This window comes from Dermacentor variabilis, chromosome 7, assembly GCF_050947875.1.
Source record: "Dermacentor variabilis isolate Ectoservices chromosome 7, ASM5094787v1, whole genome shotgun sequence".
NCBI lineage: Eukaryota > Metazoa > Arthropoda > Arachnida > Ixodida > Ixodidae > Dermacentor > Dermacentor variabilis.
Genome location: NC_134574.1, coordinates 174,174,551 through 174,194,674, shown reverse-complemented (window position 1 = coordinate 174,194,674; position 20,124 = coordinate 174,174,551). Strand labels below are relative to the sequence as shown.

General features: G+C 48.0%; 1 protein-coding gene across 1 annotated transcript in view; it reads right to left on the bottom strand.

The window, feature by feature from the left end:
* Nucleotides 1-5,226: 5,226 nt before the first annotated feature.
* Nucleotides 5,227-20,124, bottom strand: part of LOC142588512 (uncharacterized) — a 122,852-nt gene continuing 107,954 nt past the window's right edge. The window contains exon 2 of the mRNA XM_075700323.1: nt 5,227-6,342. Within this exon, the coding sequence (XP_075556438.1) occupies nt 5,241-6,314 (1,074 nt within the window). The 5' untranslated portion in view covers nt 6,315-6,342 and the 3' untranslated portion in view covers nt 5,227-5,240. The remainder of the gene's footprint in view (nt 6,343-20,124) is intronic.

Genomic DNA, 20,124 nt, shown 5'->3' with positions numbered 1-20,124 from the left:
AGAAACCTACACAAGAGCCGAGCCTCTGCCGCAGCAGTGGCGATTCTAAAATAAATAACAATACTCCAACAACTCCTCGGAACCTATGTGGCATGGACCTCAGTCCACGAACGTGACCTGAGGCCCAGTCTGGAACGCGACGAAGGTGGATGTCATCCCCATCAACTACGCTCTAATATTGCAACACCATCAACTGGAAAGAAGAAAAAATACACTAACACATCTAAAATTAAGCAAGGAAGAAGACACTGCCCTCCGCATACTAGAAACGTATACATATGTCCATGAAATTTTCATCAATCGGATGCACCCCACCAAATTCCCATACCTATGCCGATATTGTGATCTACCAGACACCCTCCCAGTGTGCCGCAGTGTGCCCACACTGCGAGAAAAAGAATCAAGATGAAGCTTCAGAACCACTACAAGCTATCGAATAAACGTGGGAGGCATGTTAACGGCACAAGGCCTGGAGGATCAGCGAAGTCTGGTGGACCGGGCCGCGGCATTAGCAAACGGCTTTCTGGACTGAGAGAGCCGCCCACCTAAGGCGAAGTAAGAACTTTCTCGTTGTGTCACACAATAAACGTTTTTTCCTCCTTCTTTCTATTGATCCAGAAGGAGGGCGATAAATAACAAAAAGTAATATATCAAAACACTCTATCGTTATGCACTCATAGCTATCATCTACAATCTTAAATTCAGGAATTATTATGTACGGCGGGAATTATTATGTACGTATTCTGTATGGATACAGATACAGACGCCACCACCAGGCTTTCCTAATCACCAGCATCAAATAAATAATTGAATTCAGATAATAAAAGATTAATTTACTCAATATGCTTATCGCATCTAAATGAAAAGCAACAAGTCTAGAGCCACGTATTTCTTAAAATGGGATATGACGTGTATAGGAATTCAGTAGTGGAGTACGACATCTTGGACGCCTACGTTTCTGCGTGGCACATCCTATAGTAGCTGCTTGGACCTCGCGTTTTTTTCCTCACGACTGTTAGATAGTGCATCGATGTGTAAACACATGGCAGTGATCGCATAAACAAAGTACGTCTGTGTCAAGTGGGTCGCACCTACCACTTTATCTCGAGTGCAGCGCACAGACTGGCCCGCCTTTAAGACGTTCGTGGAGACTTCCTGTGCGGATCGCTAGTCACCACCCCAAATAGAAAACTTCATCACGTCCGCCCTCGGTAGGACCTCGCGGAACGTATGTGCGTCTGCGCCGAGGTCTCCTATAGGTTACACGCAGTCCGACGGAGCACTGAAAGGAAATACAGAAGGACGAAATCCGCGTACGATCTCGGCCTTTGTCGCCGAGCAACGACAAATAAAGCGCCATGTCTCGACATTAGAATGGCAGCGCTGGAGAAAGTTCTGAACATCACTGGATCCTCGCAAGCCGCTGCCACGTATTTGGCATGTTGATAGGAGCTTCCGTTCGCCCCCGCAAGAAAGGTACCCTTTCCGTGCCTTGTCCACTTACCAACGCCGCACTGGTGTAGAGATGGCGGACGGCTTCTGCAAAATGATTGTGGGCACAACTCAGCCAGCCTCAATCCCATTCGAGGTTTTTGCTCCATCTTTCGCAATCGACCACTGGGGCTTGCTCCTCACGATGCTTGAATTAGATGCTTCTCTTGCGTCGTGTCGACATTCATCCGCCCCTGGCCTTGACGGGATTTCGTACTCGTCTCTCTCTCACCTTGGCAGGGCTGGACGCACTGCGCTGCTCCAATATTACAATGATACATGGGTTTCCTGTATTCTTCCGGAGCACTGGAAGATCAGCCGCCTAACTGTTCTCTTGAAGCCTGGAAAGCTCCTTGTGAACTTACCTCGTACGGGTCAGTTGCATTAGCCAGCTGTGTTGGAAAAGTTATGGAACGAATGGGGGGCTGGCGAGGCTCCATTGGTTTCTGGAGAGGAATGATCTTTATACGGACATAATGACCGAGTCTTGGCGAGGTCGTTCTTGGATTGACAGCGTCATCGAGTTTGTAACGACAGTGGAACATGAAAAACTTCGACGCCGACTCGTCGCCACTGTCTTCTTAGACATCAAAGGGGCCTAGATAACGTCCTTCATGAAGCCATTCTCGATGCCCTAGACGACTTGGGTGTTAGTGGCTGGATCTACATGCGGATTGTGAGCTACCTCAGCGGCTGCTTCGTGTACATGTCCACGCCTGACGGGGAGACTACTCGTCATCAGGTTTGCCATGGAGTTCCTCAGGGAGAAGTTCTTAGCCCAACCTTATTTAAAGTGGTGCCGATTGGCCTGGTGGGTGAACTTCCAGCTAACATTCACATCAGTGCATATGCTGGTGATATTTGCATCTCGGCTTCTGGTTCGGCACTCCCACAACTGCGTTCGAGATGACAACGTGCTGCGTCATCTACTTCACGATACCTACACTCTTAAGCAAAATCGCACTATTTTTCCACACAACAATAATCGTCATCTGCCTTGTCCGCATTTTCTTTCTTTAACGCGGTGAGCCCTGTACTTCCAAGTCACGAACGGCATGCCGGTTATTGGCATGACGCAGCATTCTCCCCAGGAAATTAGCGAGCGCAGCGTTTTCAAGGAAGGAAACGCAAGCAAGGCAGATGACGATTATTGTTGTGTGGCAAATATACACCCCAAAAGGTGTGCATTTGTTTCAGAGTGCATGGCGCCAGGTTTTGCTCTTAGTTGCTGAAATATGTGCTGTGGTTGCTTTCCCGCGCAAAGCTGTCTGCCGCTTCACGGTCTATTAACGGTGTTGTGATACCTTATGTCTCACACCACAGATTCTTGGGCATTATCATTGACCGCGGTTTGTCATGGGCGAGGCACGTAAATGTGCTGAAGCAAAAACTTACTCTATTTTACCATGTTTTTCGCTTCGTAGGAGGCATGAAGTGGGGCCCCGCGGAGGGCTACGGGCTCCCCACTACGGGCTCCCTACTACGAGTTTGCCCGTCTCTATTCGTAAGCTGCATTCCCTACAACCTACCGATACTCTCAAACTTGAGAATTTCCTGCTTACGGACGTTAGAGAGCGTTCAAGCGCAGGTACTCAAAATATGCATTGGCTGGCCATGGCGCGCCTCTGACGAAGGCACAATTGAGGAAGCCCGCGTCTTCCCATTATCGGTATATATGTCCCACGAACGACTTCGTGTGTATTTACGCTTACTCACATGACACCATCGCCATCGATTGACGTCGATTCTGCACGAGTGGCCGGACAGCAGTTTCACAAGTGCACTCCGCTGCCGTCTGCCCCACTTAAGGCTATGCCCTTCCATATCACCCCCTAAAACAACCGTGGGTGATCATTCAACCTTCAGTGTGCCGACAAGTCCCCAGCCTACTAAAGAAATTATTGGTTCTCGTTAGCGGACTGCAGCAACTTGCTGTGGCATACATCTGGTCAGAATACCAGACCTATGTTCATGTGTACACTGACGGATCCGCGTCACCAAAGGCGTCGGCCGCAGCTGTGGTGATACCCGCTCAGCGTACGACTCGAATTTTCGTTTTAGATTAGAATTCTACATAACCGCTGCAGAGCTTACGGCCCTTAAGCGATTCGCCACATCTGCGGGGAAGGACCTCAAGAGTGGTGCATCTTCACGGATTCGAAAACCGCGCTGCAAATTTTGGGATGCTTCCTGCGCCACATCGCCTATCAGGCTCTGGCACTGCTGATCATCGAGCTCCTTCTATACGCTCAAGAAAAAGACCACCGAATAGTGTTCCGATGGATCCCGGAACACTGTGCGCTCAATGGTAATGAAACGGCTGATGCTGAAGCAAGGCGAGCCCTCAGCAATGGCCGGCGAACTGTTGTGCCGTTGTCTAGACTGGACATCACGTACCTCCTGTCGTAATTAATGAGGAGTGCGACGAGAAGATACTAGACCCAGCGAGACGCTCGTTACGTACGCCTTAAAAGGCTGGACCCACTATGCATTTTTCTGTTCCGTGTAGAATTCCCTGCCCTCATGCCTGCTTGATACACAGACTACGTTTGGGCGTCGCTTTCACGCGCAGGAACATGCAGATCATTGGACTGGTGGACTCTCCGGGCTGGTCAGCGTGTGGCGTTGTTGAGACCGTGTGCTCGTGGTGTGCCCTGTGTATGCGTACGAAAGAGTGAGACTGGCAGCTACCTTGAGGCATTTATACAGCGGACCACTATCGGACGGCTAGGCGCGTGGCCGGAGGCTTGGCGGACGACAGATACAATGCGTGCTTTTTCACGTTTCTCAGGCGACACGGACCTGGACTCGCGCTTGTGATGGTAGCACTTATGCGATGTGTTTTTTTTTTCATTTCGTTTCTCCCATCATCATCCCCCATTGGTACCTTTTTTTCGTCTCTTGTTCCCTTTTCCTTGCGCAGAGTATCAGGCCAGATACTCTACTTTCCGGCCGACCTCTCTGCCTTTTTTAGTCAGTAAACTTCTTCCTGGGTCATCGGTGCCGTACATGCATAATGCCGCCCACCTTCATATCAAACGTGAGAGGTCCTTATATATGTGCTGGCTCTACGAAATTGCGCAGTGAAACAACAAGCGCTGCCAAAATATTCTCGCTGCAACGTCGTCAGGCGCACCATTTCAGTAATGTATAGAATATAGCTTTCTGAAACGTTCGGCTACTCAATAACGTTGACATTGTGCAAGGATGGCAAAGAGGGTGCCCAAGCTGTACTACCAAAGTATCGCAGCTGCTTACACTGACATCAAGCATGGCGCCAATGAGGTTCTTAAATAACTGACGACATCCAGCCGGAGTGATGGGCATGTCACGTCGAGAGCTATGTACCTTAATCAAGCCGTAAGGTTATTATAACTACCAGTTACAACTACCAGCTAGCACAATTCTGTAATAGTCGTAGTAGAGGGGCTGAATGTCTCAACTACGTATGAAACTGAGTACAGGAATTGGTAATTTGCAGTTTCAGTGATTAAATAAGTATATACTGTTAATCAGAACACATCTACGTTGCCCTTAAAATTAGTGCCAGTGACGTTGTCGTGTTGCGTGACCACTGCTTGAGTTAAGCCAATCGGCGTTTTAAATACAAAACATATTTCCCATTTTGTCAGCGTCATGATGGGAACGTGCGCTCGGTGAACTGCCTGTCAAAAGCTTATGCGCTCCTCCGTGCCATTTCTGAAATTGTTGGAAACAGTTTCTTTGTTCATTTTATTTAAAAGAATGTACTAGGCATGAAATTTTCCCAGTTGGGACAGAGTGAGCTTAATGATTTCTTCGGGCGTGGCTTCGAGGCTTTGAGAGAACCAGGGCGCGTCTGGCGGTGCCGTCGAGTCGAGGAACGCTTTGGACAGCACGGGAGCGGGCTTGGAGTGTTCCAGCAGGGCGTTCAGGGACAGCGATGGGTTCGCGGGAAGTGGCACGCTGAAATGACCCTCCGGAGGAACGTAAACCAAGACTGCTGGCATGGCCGGAGTCCTCAGCCCTTGAACGTGGGTCACGGCGAACGGCTGGCCGAAGAGAGGCAAGACGTACCTCGGGACAGCGCTGGTTCTGCCGAATGGCCTCTGGTACTGCCTCTGCGACGGTCCTCGGTTGTTGGCTCTCAGTTGAGGACCGCGAGACTGCAACGTCGGCGCAGCTCCTCGTCGGGTGGGTGGTACGTACACGAAGAAGGCCGGCTGGTCGTCCCTCACTGCTTCAGGAATCTTAGACTTGAAGTAAGACTTGAGGTGGTTGGGCTTTTTCACGAGGGCGACAACGTAGCCGTGCGACAGCGGCGTCTTCAGCGTTGTCTTGACCACCCGGTCGTCTTCGGGGCGGCCATTGAATGTTTCCAGGACGGGCGGATCTGTTTCCGGCACTGCAATGTCTTCGTCCGGCAGTCCGGGACCGACCACCTCACCTTGAGGTGGCAATGCAGGTCCGGGCTCAGGCTGCGGCTCAGGCTGCGGCTCAGGCTGTGGCTGAGGCTGCCGTTGTGCGGACTGGTCCGGTGGCCAGGTTATGGAGGCAGTGATGGTCCTAGACTGCGGGCTGCTGGCGCTGAACTGTCTTGGAGCGTTGTCGATTGCACCGTTGCCCCTGTCTTGTTGGTAGGCCACCTGTTGCGGTGAGCTGACCTGATACGGCGTTGTGTATACTCGTCCGTTCTGTGACCGGCTCACGGATCCGGTCGACACGGGAATGAGCGGCGTCCAGCCGTACGTTGAGATGGGCGCGTCCAGTCTCTGGCTGAACTGGCCTCCGTTGGCGAAAGCCAGGACACTCAGCAAGGAGAGAGGGAAAATGCAGAGGCCCATTGTGTGGCTCTTTGCCAGAGAGGTTTGCCTGCGTACGACCGTGGTCAGTCCGTGTAATAGCTAACTCAGCGCAAGTGGTCCATTCTATGGTAATCTAAAACAAGGTGCCGGACATTGATTGACTGCGTTTTACATCTGATAGGCCCATCACACGACGGGTTTTGTGATGGCCCCCTGCAAGTGCCTTACGTGCACGTTCATAGAAGTAGCATACATTTAAACGCGAAAATGTAAGGGAAAAAAGTGCACGCAGTCTTTATCGAAGGTAAACGCGACATACGGCCTGGGTAGCTGCAACATTTGCTCCGTCTTGTACCTGGGCGCATGCATTATTCGTGGTGGTGCGAAGCTCCGATGATTCAGGAACACACGTGGTGAGGCCTTCCTTATGTCTAGGAGAACGACAGGTGCGCTGCGTGTGCTTAACCTGTCTGCGCGTTCACCTGTTCTTATATGTATATCTGTACAAGAAGAAAAGAGATTAATCGAGGGGCCAGATTTTTGTTAATCGCATCATGAGAAGCCAAAAAACAAAGACACCAAGGACAGCATAAGGGAAATTACTTGTACTTACTAATTGGAATAAAGAAATAATAAAGTAATGGCAATGAAAGTGGACGAAGAAACAACCTGGCGCAGGGGGGAACGATCCCACGTCTTCCCATTATGCGTCCGATGGGCTAACTAACTGAGTTACCGCGGCGGCGTTTTCCCATCCACTTTTTAGCGCATCGGTCGATCGGTCTGATCGACCGGTGCATTATACGCGTGGACCGATAGACAACGGACAATGTTGCCGTACACGAACAAAATTGCGCCTGGATATTTGGGTCCAGCACCCATTTCGCAGCCTCTTACGTCAGTGCGCAGTGTGATTAGTTACCTGGAAGAATTAAAGTGAATGTTATAAAACCCTGGTTTCACGCTTAACACACTATTCTACCGCCCACACTATCTGTCTTTTTATCGCAATATATTACTCTGCAAGGACGACAGCGAATGAGCACACAGCTTAGCTTACGGTACTCCAATGAAGTGCACCGATTTGACTGCCGAGTGTGCAAAAACTAAATAAACAACATCGCCATTTCCCCCGCGCTTTGGGACCTGCCCGTAGAGATAACCGAGTAGTGCGCAAGAGGAGCAGTTAAGCGGGTCGAGACCTGCCAGACAGATAGGTTAGTCGTACAAAGAGACATGAGTCTAACTCACCTAGCAAAAAAAAAAAAAAAGTTGCCACACAACTTCGAGACAAGCTATAGGCGGCTACAATAGCAAGTGCCAGCATAGAGAAGCACTCACGCTATTCGAAGCGCAAAGCGGTGTACGCACCTTCGAAGTAAGTATCGCTGCTTCCCCGTTGCGAGTCTGGAGATTATAAAGCACCCCGCTGCGCCCGCGTTAAATACAAAGGGTCCAAGATTTCTGGTCTGTGTGTTTACTTGGCGCGCGCGGCTCATCACCAGGAAGTTGTTTGGCTGTTCGTCTGCTCCACTGCAGCAGAAGGCTCTCACGGGGCGAGGTGCCTTCTGGATGCGAGAGAGTGGTCGTGACCCTCGCCACAACTTTTATCGTCTGCTGCGAACACACACACACACACACACACACACACACACACACACACACACACACACACACACACACACACACACACACACACACACACACACACACACACACACACACACACACACGCACACACGCACGCACACACACACACACACACACACACACACACACACACACACACACACACACACACACACACACAACACACACACACACAAAGAGTAGAACACAGTGAGAATGGCCAGAAGACGTTGCCCTTTCTCTTGTATCGAACCAAAGCGAACATAAAGGCAAACTTTAGGCTTGTCTGTTCTCCTACACTAAGTACCGCACTCGCGACGCGAGAGTGTGGTCGTGATCCTCGCCACAACGTCTGTAGCCAAAAAAAAAAGAACAGAAGCCAGTAGGCGAGAAAGGGCAATGAACGCGCCGCCCATTCCCGCGAATCGAAATGGAGCGAAGGTGAAAAAAAAAATTTCAAATTTGCACATGCCCGAGCGAGAGTTTTCGCGCCACTATAGGCTGTCAGCAAGGTACAATGTCTATCAGCTAAATCTGCTACTTGAGAGATCAAGGAGCATAACAGGAGATGCAGGCTGTGCCTTGTCTCTTTTGCTGGAAAATTGGTGAGAGAGTGTTGGCAAGGTAGTCCGTATCAGACAGAAACAAATACAAAAAAGGAGTGCAAATCACACCCGGCATATGTCGTAAGGCACAGAGTGATACTCGGCCAGTACCAGTTTGCAGAACGAGTACTGCGATCCTTCAGCGACCATGGAAACGATGGCTAGTACATGTATTTTTCTAAACTTTGTGTTTCTGATTTCACGTGTTCTTCTAGCTTCATTTACTACACTATATCTGCCTTTATAGAATTAAATTTCCAAATAATCGCATTTGTGTTAATGCATGGAGGCAATAATATATAAACATTGCATGTCGTTTCATTTATAGCGCGTCGTTTTTTTTTTAAATAATAGATCTGCAAATTCACATACACGTTTAAAGCCAGCTCGACCAACTTTAGGCGAATCCGTGTACTGCCAGATCTCCGGTGATGATGATGATGATACTTATAGGCCTCCCATTTGAAACGGAGCGGAGATAAACATCCTGCTTGGCCTAATAAGGTTTTACTACATTTATCGCAGTCCGGCGTTTTACCGCCCATGCTGGATGGACCGCGATGCTAATTGCAACTCCCTTAGGATTAATGGATGGATTCTATGAGCGCCCGCTTTGGAACGGGGCGGTGGGTTATGCCGCCAAGGTCTTGTTATTTATTACATTGCCTAATGTCCTAGCTATCTCCAAAAATAAAAATGCCACGAAGAATTCTCATCACCAAACTTTCTCAGCCCCTATTTGGAACTTAGACACTAGCGCCAGAGTTCCCTCTTGTGAGTATTGTAGGAAACTGTATGGGCCACATGAAACGAAGACGCTGCTCCGTCATTGTCGGGGCACTATACTATAGCGAGGTCGAACGAAGCGTTTGGAGATTACAGGCTACCTTGAGGGGTCCCCATGCGTGTACCAGCCGTGCGTGATAAAAAAAGACGCTTTCAAAAGTACGTGCCTCTTTGAACAAAGCAGCACGCCGACCGCGCCTCTCTTCGGGAGCAATCGACGAAGGGGCGCACCGCGCTTGGTAGGGGGCGCACGACTCTGCCTTCGTGTTCGACACCGTCGTATTCGGAGATTGTTGCTTTAATGGCCGCGCATCTTCTTCCTGATGGCCGGACCCGTTCGCAGTTTTGAGATAAGGACGCCAATTCTCGTACCTATTTTTTTTTTTTAGTCGTCGTCATTCGGCTAGGCGCATTAAGAATTCAGGTGTACATAGTGTTCTGTCTAGCGCTGAGTGTGTTTGGAATCGGGGACGCGCTCCTTCTCCATGAAGAAGAATAAATCCACTCGCTTCCTGTTGAACGTGCGCACTGACGACTTACCTGCGCGTGGATTCGCTGTGAAGTTCGCCTGAGCCGTGCAAAGCCTTATTTGTACCGTTCGCATCCTTGTTGTCTAACATTAAAAGCAAGAGGAAAGCATTGTACATGTGACCACAACATTAATAAAAATTATCTCTAATGTGTTGTTTGTGCATATAAGAAAGGCGATTCAACAGCGGTTGGCATCGAAGAAAGACAAGATTTCCTTGGACTCTCACTCACACTTGGCCGACGCGACACTGCCGAGTGTCGGGTCGGGATAATCTGCCGACGGTCGCCGGAGAGCTCGCGGTCGGTGCAGTGCGACAGAGGCACCGACACGAAGGCAGAAAGCGCTGTCGCCGACAGTCGGCAGACCGAAATTTGTGACGGGCCAGCCTAGTGTGAATGAGCCTTTAGTGTCAAATCCAGATTGTCGTTTAGACTGCGCTACTTCCGGCCAACATTTTTAGACTACACTATGTGTGGGATCAGCTCACGCTTTTAGTTGAGTAAAGCCACATTGCCGGTTTCGCTTTTAGGTGCGCGCTGTTTGAACGAACGGTTTAACTTTTGCGTTAATTAAACATTATTACACTTCTCCGTACATCGCTCTGTACGTAAACATTGTGCGCATATTTTTCCTTCAAAAGCTTCGTTTTGACGACGCCGTCCTTGCGTGCACTATAGGAGGCCTCCAAGTCGCCTCGCTTCGACGACAAGGCAGTCCAGCAGCAGCGCTTCAGAAAGGATCAACCAGCAGCGCTTCGTTGAGTTCTTTTGGTGAAAGTGGTAAAAAAGTTGCAGCCAGATATCTAGATCGTACGAACCCCAAGTTCATCCGAAGTCGGCTGAAGGCCTTGTCTTCCAAAGACCGAGTCAGCAAGACCTCCTTTCATCGCTGTCAGATAGATGCATCCAGTTTCATTAACTGATTCAACTCGCGGCCTTTCGACTTACAATTAAAGTTCCCCTGCGAGAAATTCCATGCGATGCAACTTAACGGGAGAGGGCGTATTTTGTAATGGTTATGACCAACAGTTTCTGTTGTTACTGTGGAGCGTGCACCAGAGTGGGTCCCACAAAAAGGCACCCAATCACACTTGCAGATTTGGCATTCAGGGCGTGACAAGCTCGCCGTCTGGCCCACTAAACCACGTATATTGCCTAGGCATCTGTGGCAAGTTTTTCCTGGGCACTGTGAATATTCATTTCAATATTCTGTTATTTCAATAGAAACACACATTACCAATAATAGAAGTACCCACAAATATAAAAGGCTCCACCGCGTCACCTTGCAGGTACGTTGCACGGAATACACTCATTGTACACGTAATAGCCATAAACAGATACTGCCATTTTATAAAATGCGCAATAAATACGTTGGCGAGATGAAATTTTGCACATTCCCGTTAATGTGCGAGAATAGCTTAGTGCTGACAGAACGTACATCACATATAAAATTTCAGTAATCTTACTGAGAAAGATGAAAACTCGCGTGACTGACTACCCGGCATATCACATTTCGCAGAGGCTGTGTGGCAGGCGCAACGGGCTGGGCGCCACGATCAAATGCGTCGCGTGCGCGCGTAAGCACATGCAGACGCCCGCGCCGAGGAGTGCACTTCTGCTTGTCAAATTAACGAAAGCTTTAAGAATAAATGGTGCCAGAAAATAGACAAGGTAGATGTGCAGCCATGATCGTTTCGAACCATAATTTGATCACACGTTACCAATGTGCCAGACTAAGTTATAATTGTATATTTATGTCGTATGGAAACTTAACAATAAAGGCCTATGGGAAAGACAATTATTTATGTGCGGTCCAAAAAAAAAGCATATTTGTCATGTTGTTACAACATACATTACGGGTGCAGTAGACTCCGCATAAACGAAACCCGAAGGGACCAGAAACTATCAGTTCTTGCGGTGTTTGACGGTCGCCATCGTGATGCACAAAGGAATGCGCGAACGCTGCGGAGCAGCCGCCAATGATTGGATTTTCTTGGCTATTTGGCTTCACCATATGGGGCCTTTGGTGCAGTAGTTCTGCCTAACAGGAGCTGACAGAGACGGCGTTCCGTTTAAATGAAGTGCGTTAACGTTGATCCTATGGGTGACCAACCAAAGTTCGTACCCTCGTCTCGTTTATCCGGCATTTCCGTTCAAGGTAGTTTCTTTTATCCGGAGTCCACCGTATTGTGCTCAGCAGCGCGACGCGCCGTAGCCACGGGCTACCACGTTTCCCAACGGAAAGCCAGCCTAGCCTGAGCCCATGGTTCCGCATTTTACCGCCAAAATTTGAGTGCCGCGTTCAATGCAAATCTATTCCCTGCGCAATAAATATCGGGAAATTTAGTGTCTTCAAAGATCTAGTCGCATAAAATTTACACAAACTTGCAAGAAAGTTGCACCCCCAACCGATATGACATTTTAAATAAATCTTCAAGAAAAGTCGAAATGTAGGCAACGTCTATATGACCTCAGTATTGTTGCGACTCGGGGTTTGAAGACGCGGGATCCTCTTTCCTCGTGGAGGGGTAAGTGAACGTGAGGCTGGGTCCGATATTCAGGACGTCGGACAAACACGTATATATTTACATAATTACAAGAAGATACAAAGAAATACAGAAAAGTTGATGATGAAGTGGTAGTCGCCGATACCCACCCGTCAGTTACTCCTTTTATGCCTTGCGTGATCATTGTTCAATCACGTACCCCGATCCGGTGTCAGGAGACCGATGACATCAGGTTCCAGCAATCCTGAGGTAGGTTGCCCTTTCCCTAAACGGGGAACTTGGTCCGAAACGCACGCACATCCTGGGCACAAACCGGGAAAGGAGGGGAACGTACGCTGGCTACGATCGTATTCTGACAGGTGATGGCCGTGTCATCGCACGGACCGCGTCTCCGGCTTGGGCATGCCAGTTTGTGCAGCTTACCGCCGTATCATTGCTAATTGCTCAAACCTCTCCTGAACGCGGTATTCCCACGCTGGTCGTAAAGCATCCGGGTCGAGAACCACTTTGACGAGGCCGTCGGCCCGTTCCCCATACTCGTGCGAGCTGTGACCGAGGGGTGTCACGGGGCGAACGGCGGATCACAGCAGCATACAATGTCCATAAACAATCTAATGCCACACTAGAATGAACATCGATAAGACTTGAGCCATTTGATATTTACAAATTACATGTTAGTAAGACGCCCATTAGATGTTATGATGAGACGTAGACGAACGGATCATACCTGGATGTTGATAGGACATAGGTTGTTCACTGGGGGACATTATCTCTTGGGCGTCTTGTAAACAAATATCACGGAAAGCACACTGGTGCCTTAACTTTTCTGATCCAAGGACTGCGTTTTCTTTCTTTTTTTGTGAGACATTGTCGTGAGCGTTAACTATAACTATCTACCGGTCGCATAAAACCCGATCATCACGTTTGAATTGCTGAGCCCTGTACCATTAAACGTTGATTTAACAAAGTCATTGGGACCCGGGAATTATTTTTTTAAATTAGGAATTCGTTAACTCGAAAGCACCTAAACTCTCATGCGAATAGCCTTATATTTATTCGAGAGCAAAAAACTCGTACAATTTGTGCCATGTGCAGGCGGTCGCCGCTGAACCCGTTGAGTGCGTCTTGTGTTCCTTGGCACCGCTTGAGGACGGCAAACAATTTGGACAGGTAAGCGGCGTCTGACAGCTGACCTGACACCGGGAATACCGATATTTCCCCATAGTTTATCTAAATCAACGCCCCCCACCCCCTCTCAATTTCGTCATATCAGGCGAAACGACGAGTTCACGTCATTGCTTCGAACTTTTCAACGCATTATAGGCTTTTTGAATATGTGTCAGAGAATGTTAAGCGCTTCGCTAAAGCGAAATGTCGTAAAATCGGCTATCCCCAATTGGAAGTTTGACTTTAGTATGAACTCGCTATGGTCAGTCTCCAACTTCATTAACTGTGTGAAGAATAGGAACAGGTGCTGGAGTTACAATGATAGAATTCCTGTGTTTCCTGAGTCGATTTTGACAACAGATCTTGGTCCTGGACTTTGACATTGCAGGACCTGTAGCACCTGAATTTAGCCTATGCTAAAAATTTATAATCCGGGGCTCATACGTTTTAAAGGTAGGTCGCCACTGGTCAATCATTTCGTCGGGCTGGGCCTACAGTCATCAAGGGAAACCTCACTTTGGAACCAATGTTACCGCAACCCCCTTGTCAAAACGTTGACTCCAGCCTTTGTTCGGCCGCTGTTTTTAAATAATAACAATATTGAAACTCATGGGAGTATCGGGTGGTATTTTCTTTGCCCCCCAGCTTGTAATTTTCCGTTACTCTTTTTCTTTATGTGTTTTTGTGTTAGCCTTGCTTGATGTCTGTATCATCACCGGGCTACGGGGCTTCCCCGTGGTCAGCCTCGGTAGCTCCTCATGAGCTGCCGCTTGAGTTTTTTCTTCGCAGTGGAGCCGGCATTGTTCCTGTGGCCATGGTGCCCACCGACGGCGGAACGATCAATATGAAAAATCCAAAAACGATTCAGGGCGAATTGCAGAAGGCCACACCGCACTTCCGCCAGATCACAGAGGTCCGCCAATTTGGCAAAGGCGGTATACTATGCTGCTCACCAGACCAGACCTGTGTGAAAGAACTACTCAGTTGTACCACCTTCGCTTCACATCCGGTGAGCTGTTTCGTACCGCCACATCTCGCATGCTCTAGAGGCATTGTGCGAGGGGTAGACGTCACTTTAACCACTGGCGAGATTTCAGACATGTTCTCGGTGGCTGGAGTCATGTCCGTTTGCCGGTTTAGTCGAGTAATTGACAATAAAAATATACCAACAGAGTCGGTTATAATTACATGTGCTGGGACGATGCGGCCAACAGAAATTAAGGCCTGGCTCCTAATTTACAAGGTAGAAGCTCTGGCTCCACGCATTCTACAATGCAACAAATGTTGGCGATTTGGTCACAGCGTTAGGGGCTGCAGATCTGCACCCCGCTGCCGTACTTCTGGAGACAACCACAATTTTAGTGATTGTTCGTCAACACAAGAGAAATGTTGTCTCTGTGGTGGTGGTCACCCCGCCAACTACTCGAACTGCTCTGCAAGATCACAGGAAATGCATATTATAGATGTAATTGAAAGGAGACGTTGCTCACGCCGTGATGCTGTTGCTGAGGTTCAGGGGAGACCTAGGGGATATGCAGGAGTGACAGCCCGTCAGCAAATGGTTGCAGACTCAGCCCTTTCCGATTCTATTGCGACTGCGGTCGAAAAAGCGTTGTCAAAAGCAATGGAACAATTAACATTAAACTTGTCAGAGACGCTAGCTCAAGTGCTGACTTCACAAATGATTCAGCTGTTCAGTCCTTTAGCGAGTTCTAATGCTAGCTCGCAGATTCTTTCACAGACCCTAACATCGAATGCTCAACAGCTAATGGATCCCTTATCAGTTACTGTAGCAGACACAAACAATGCGAGGCCATCAACTTCAACTCAGCAGACCGACAACGGCTGCTTGTCTGGATTAGTGTCGGAAAACAACCAGGATGTAGAAATGGACCTCCCGACGCTCAAACGCACAAGATCACCTGACGATAACTCGTCGGTCTCTGTGCCGCACTCAAAAAACAAAAAGTTTGTGAAAGATAGTCTTTCCAAGTCAGATTCTAACTCTTCCAGCTCTGTCCCTGAATCAAAACCCGCAAAGTACGGTAAAGACAGTATCTCGAAGAAAGATTTTCTAAAAGACAGTATTTTAGAGCAAGCGGTCTCTAAAGTAGGCATTAATTCATCATAGGTTATTTAAAGGTATTACAGTGGAACTATCGTTCCATTAGTTCAGCAGCTACCGATTTAATATATTTTTGTTCACAACTTTCTCCCAACATTATTCTTTTGCAGGAAACTTGGCTTTCCAATGGCCAAGATTTTCATATAAAAATTATCGTTTATTTCGATTGGACCGTCCATCGAGAGGCGGAGGACTTGCTTTCTTGATAACAACTAAAATATGCCACAAAGTAAAAATTTCTTGTCAGTATATGTCTAAAGAGTGTGCGATACTAGCAATAGATGTAACTATTCCTGGTTGGTCCCCATTTTCATTAGTTAAGACATATTTTCCAACAGGCGTGCATGATACTCGTTTCCTCGATACCGTTGTCAAATCTTGTAGGAAAGAAATTGTGTTAGCCGGAGACTTTAATTCCCATCATGTGTCTTGGGGTTTCAAAACGGACTCATGTGGAAAGCGATTGTCGGACTGGGCACTTAGTCAAACTTTTTGTTGCTTAAACAAATTCAGCTACCTTTATTCAGGGCCTTTCTAAATCAGCATTGGATCTTACATTTGCCATTTCAGGAATTTCCGTAACTTCCTGGTTTACTGTCGACTCCGACTCAGCCTCAACTAGTGACCATCTACCTATTAGGTTTGATATTGTCTGTCCTGTTATTCCCCTGGGGTCTGCGACGCGGACTTTTGTCAACTACCAGAAATTTCAGAGTGTCTTGAAAACGGTCCTCAACTCCCAGAAAACGGTACCCAACGACATCAAAGCCATGATGCTTTCATCATCATCATCATCATCATCATCATCATCATCATCATCAGCCTGGTTACGCCCACTGCAGGGCAAAGGCCTCTCCCATATTTCTCCAACAGCCCCGGTCATGTACTAATTGTGGCCATGCCGTCCCTGCGAACTTCTTAATCTCATCCGCCCACCTAATTTTCTGCAGCCCCCTGCTACGCTTCCCTTCCCTTGGAATCCAGTCCGTAACCCTTAATGACCATCGGTTATCTTCCCTCCTCATTACATGTCCGGCCCATGCCCATTTCTTTTTCTTGATTTCAACTAAGATGTCATTAACTCGCGTTTGTTCCCTCACCCAATCTGCTCTTTTCTTATCCCTTAACGTTACACCTATCATTCTTCTTTCCATAGCTGGTTGCGTCGTCCTCAATTTGAGTAGAACCCTTTTCGTAAGCCTCCATGTTTCTGCCCCGTAGGTGAGTACTGGTAAGACACAGCTATTATACACTTTTCTCTTGAGGGATAATGGCAAATTGCTGTTCATGATCTGAGAATGCCTGCCAAACGCAGCCCAGCCCATTCTTATTCTTCTGATTATTTCCGTCTCATGATCCGGATCCGCAGTCACTACCTGCCCTAAGTAGATGTATTCCCTTACGACTTCCAGTGCCTCGCTGCCTATTGTAAATTGCTGTTCTCTTCCGAGACTGTTAAACATTACTTTAGTTTTCTGCAGATTAATTTTTAGACCCACTCTTCTGATTTGCCTCTCCAGGTCAGTGAGCATGCATTGCAATTGGTCCCCTGAGTTACTAAGCAAGGCAATATCATCAGCGAATCGCAAGTTACTAAGGTATTCTCCATTAACGTTTATCCCCAATTCCTCCCAATCCAGGTCTCTGAATGCCTCCTGTAAACACGCTGTGAATAGCATTGGAGATATCGTATCTCCCTGCCTGACGCCTTTCTTTATTGGGATTTTGTTGCTTGCTTTATGGAGGACTACGGTGGCTGTGGAGCCGCTATAGATATCTTTCAGTATTTTTACATACGGCTCGTCTACACCCTGATTCCGTAATGCCTCCATGACTGCTGAGGTTTCGACAGAATCAAATGCTTTCTCGTAATCAATGAAAGCTATATATAAGGGTTGGTTATATTCCGCACATTTCTCTATCACCTGATTGATAGTGTGAATATGATCTATTGTTGAGTAGCCTTCACGGAATCCTGCCTGGTCCTTTGCTTGGCAGAAGTCTAAGGTGTTCCTGATTCTATTTGCGATTACCTTCGTAAATAGTTTGTAGGCAACGGACAGTAAGCTGATCGGTCTATAATTTTTCAAGTCTTTGGCATCCCCTTTCTTATGGATTAGGATTATGTTAGCGTTTTTCCAAGATTCCGGTATGCTCGACGTCATGAGGCATTGCGCATACAGGGTGGCCAGTTTCTCCAGAACAATCTGCCCACCATCCTTCAACAAATCTGCTGTTACCTGATCCTCCCCAGCTGCCTTCCCCCTTTGCATATCTCCCAAGGATTTCGTTGCTTCTTCCGGCGTTACCTATGGGATTTCGAGTTCCTCTAGACTATTTTCTCTTCCATTATCGTCGTGGGTGACACTGGTACTGTATAAATCTCTATAGAACTCCTCAGCCACTTGAACTATCTCATCCATATTAGTAATGATATTGCCGGTTTTGTCTCTTAACGCATACATCTTATTCTTGCCAATGCCTAGTTTCTTCTTCACTGTTTTTAGGCTTCCTCCGTTCTTGAGAGCGTGTTCAATTCTATCCATATTATACTTCCTTATGTTTGCTGTCTTGCGCTTGTTGATTAACTTCGAAAGTTCTGCCAGTTCTATTCTAGCTGTAGGGTTAGAGGCTTTCATACATTGGCGTTTCTTGATCAGATCTTTCGTCTCCTGCGATAGTTTGCTGGTATCCTGCCTAACGGAGTTACCACCGACTTCCATTGCACACTCCTTAATGATGCCCACAAGATTGTCATTCATTGCTTCAACACTAAGGTCCTCTACCTGAGTTAAAGCCGAATACCTGTTCTGTAGCTTGATCTGGAATTCCTCTATTTTCCCTCTTACCGCTAACTCATTGATCGGCTTCTTATGTACCAGTTTCTTCTTAGTCTCGCCGTTCGGGCTCCTCCACGTCCACTTTCGGCTATCCCGCTTGCGGAAGAAGGTATTCATAATCCTCATATTATTCTGAAGTCGAGGTTTTGACGGAAGCCCGTCTGGTCGGGAGGCATCATGAAGAAGGGTAAAAAGAAGGACACCGACCACTGAATGAATACAAGAAAAGACGTTTCGGATTCCCTGACGGGAGCCTTGTTCACAATGAAATCAAGTACGTGCGATACAATGTTTATATGGCTTTAAAATATGATGTAAGCAGCGCGTGTAGATGGGGGGGAGGGTTCCGTCATTCCGGTTGAGGGTGCTATCTGTGATTTGGATTAGGAGGGATTCCAAGTGGTGTCTTGATGTCAAATTTCTCTCTTTTTCTAATATCTTGGCATTATCCCAATCAATCCTGTGGCCCAAGTCATCTGCATGCTCTGCCAAGGCGTTTGAGGGGACTTTTTTCTTTTTGACATCGTTGATATGCTGCTTCAACCGCTGTTCGAAATTTCCTGTCTCGCCGATATATACGCAGTTGCAGTCTTCACATGGAATCCCGTAGACGATGCCAGGAAACGTAGTCTTTGGAAGCTTGTCTTTCACGTTTACCAGCCGGTGGCGTAATTTTTGGGACGGTACGTGAGCTACCTGAACGTCATAGCCGCGTAGAACGCGGGCTAAGCTTTCGCTCACACCGGGCACATACGGTATGGGGGCGCGTTTTCTTGGGAGCACACAGTCAGGCCTTGGGGGCTGAGACAGATGGCGTACCACCGAGTTCACAAACGACCTCGGGTAGCCACATGCGGAGAGATTACGGTGAACCTCTTGTAGGTCGGCAGCCCGGCTTTGTGGCGTTGTGCAGATACGCTTGGTTCTGCCGACAAGAGAGGCTACTACCGATCTCTTCTGGTTCATCGGGTGTACTGAATTAAAATGCAGATACCTGCCTGTGTGTGTGCTCTTTCTGTACACGGTAAATGCCAGACTGCGCCTGTCACGTTTTACGAGGACGTGCAGAAAAGGAAGCTCGCCATCTTTTTCTTCCTCGACTGTGAATTGGATAGACGCTTCAATACTACTTGAATGTGACAAAAATGAAGGAATTTTTTCTCGCTGAATTATGCAGAACACATCGTCTACGTAACGTAGGAAGACTCTGGGCGGCGAGCCGGGCTGCCGACCTACAAGAGGTTCACCGTAATCTCTCCGCATGTGGCTACCCGAGGTCGTTTGTGAACTCGGTGGAACGCCATCTGTCTCAGCCCCCAAGGCCTGACTGTGTGCTCCCAAGAAAACGCGCCCCCATACCGTATGTGCCCGGTGTGAGCGAGGGCTTAGCCCGCGTTCTACGCGGCTATGACGTTCAGGTAGCTCACGTACCGTCCCAAAAATTACGCCACCGGCTGGTAAACGTGAAAGACAAGCTTCCAAAGACTAATTTTCCTGGCATCGTCTACGGGATTCCATGTGAAGACTGCGACTGCGTATATCAGCACGTTATCGCGCGTTATCAGCATAGAACAGTTTACACCCTTTGGAGTGCCCTTCTGATAACGCGCGTGCCGTTCGTTACTGGAAAGTTCCGGTCTCGCAGCGTTAAAGAAAGGA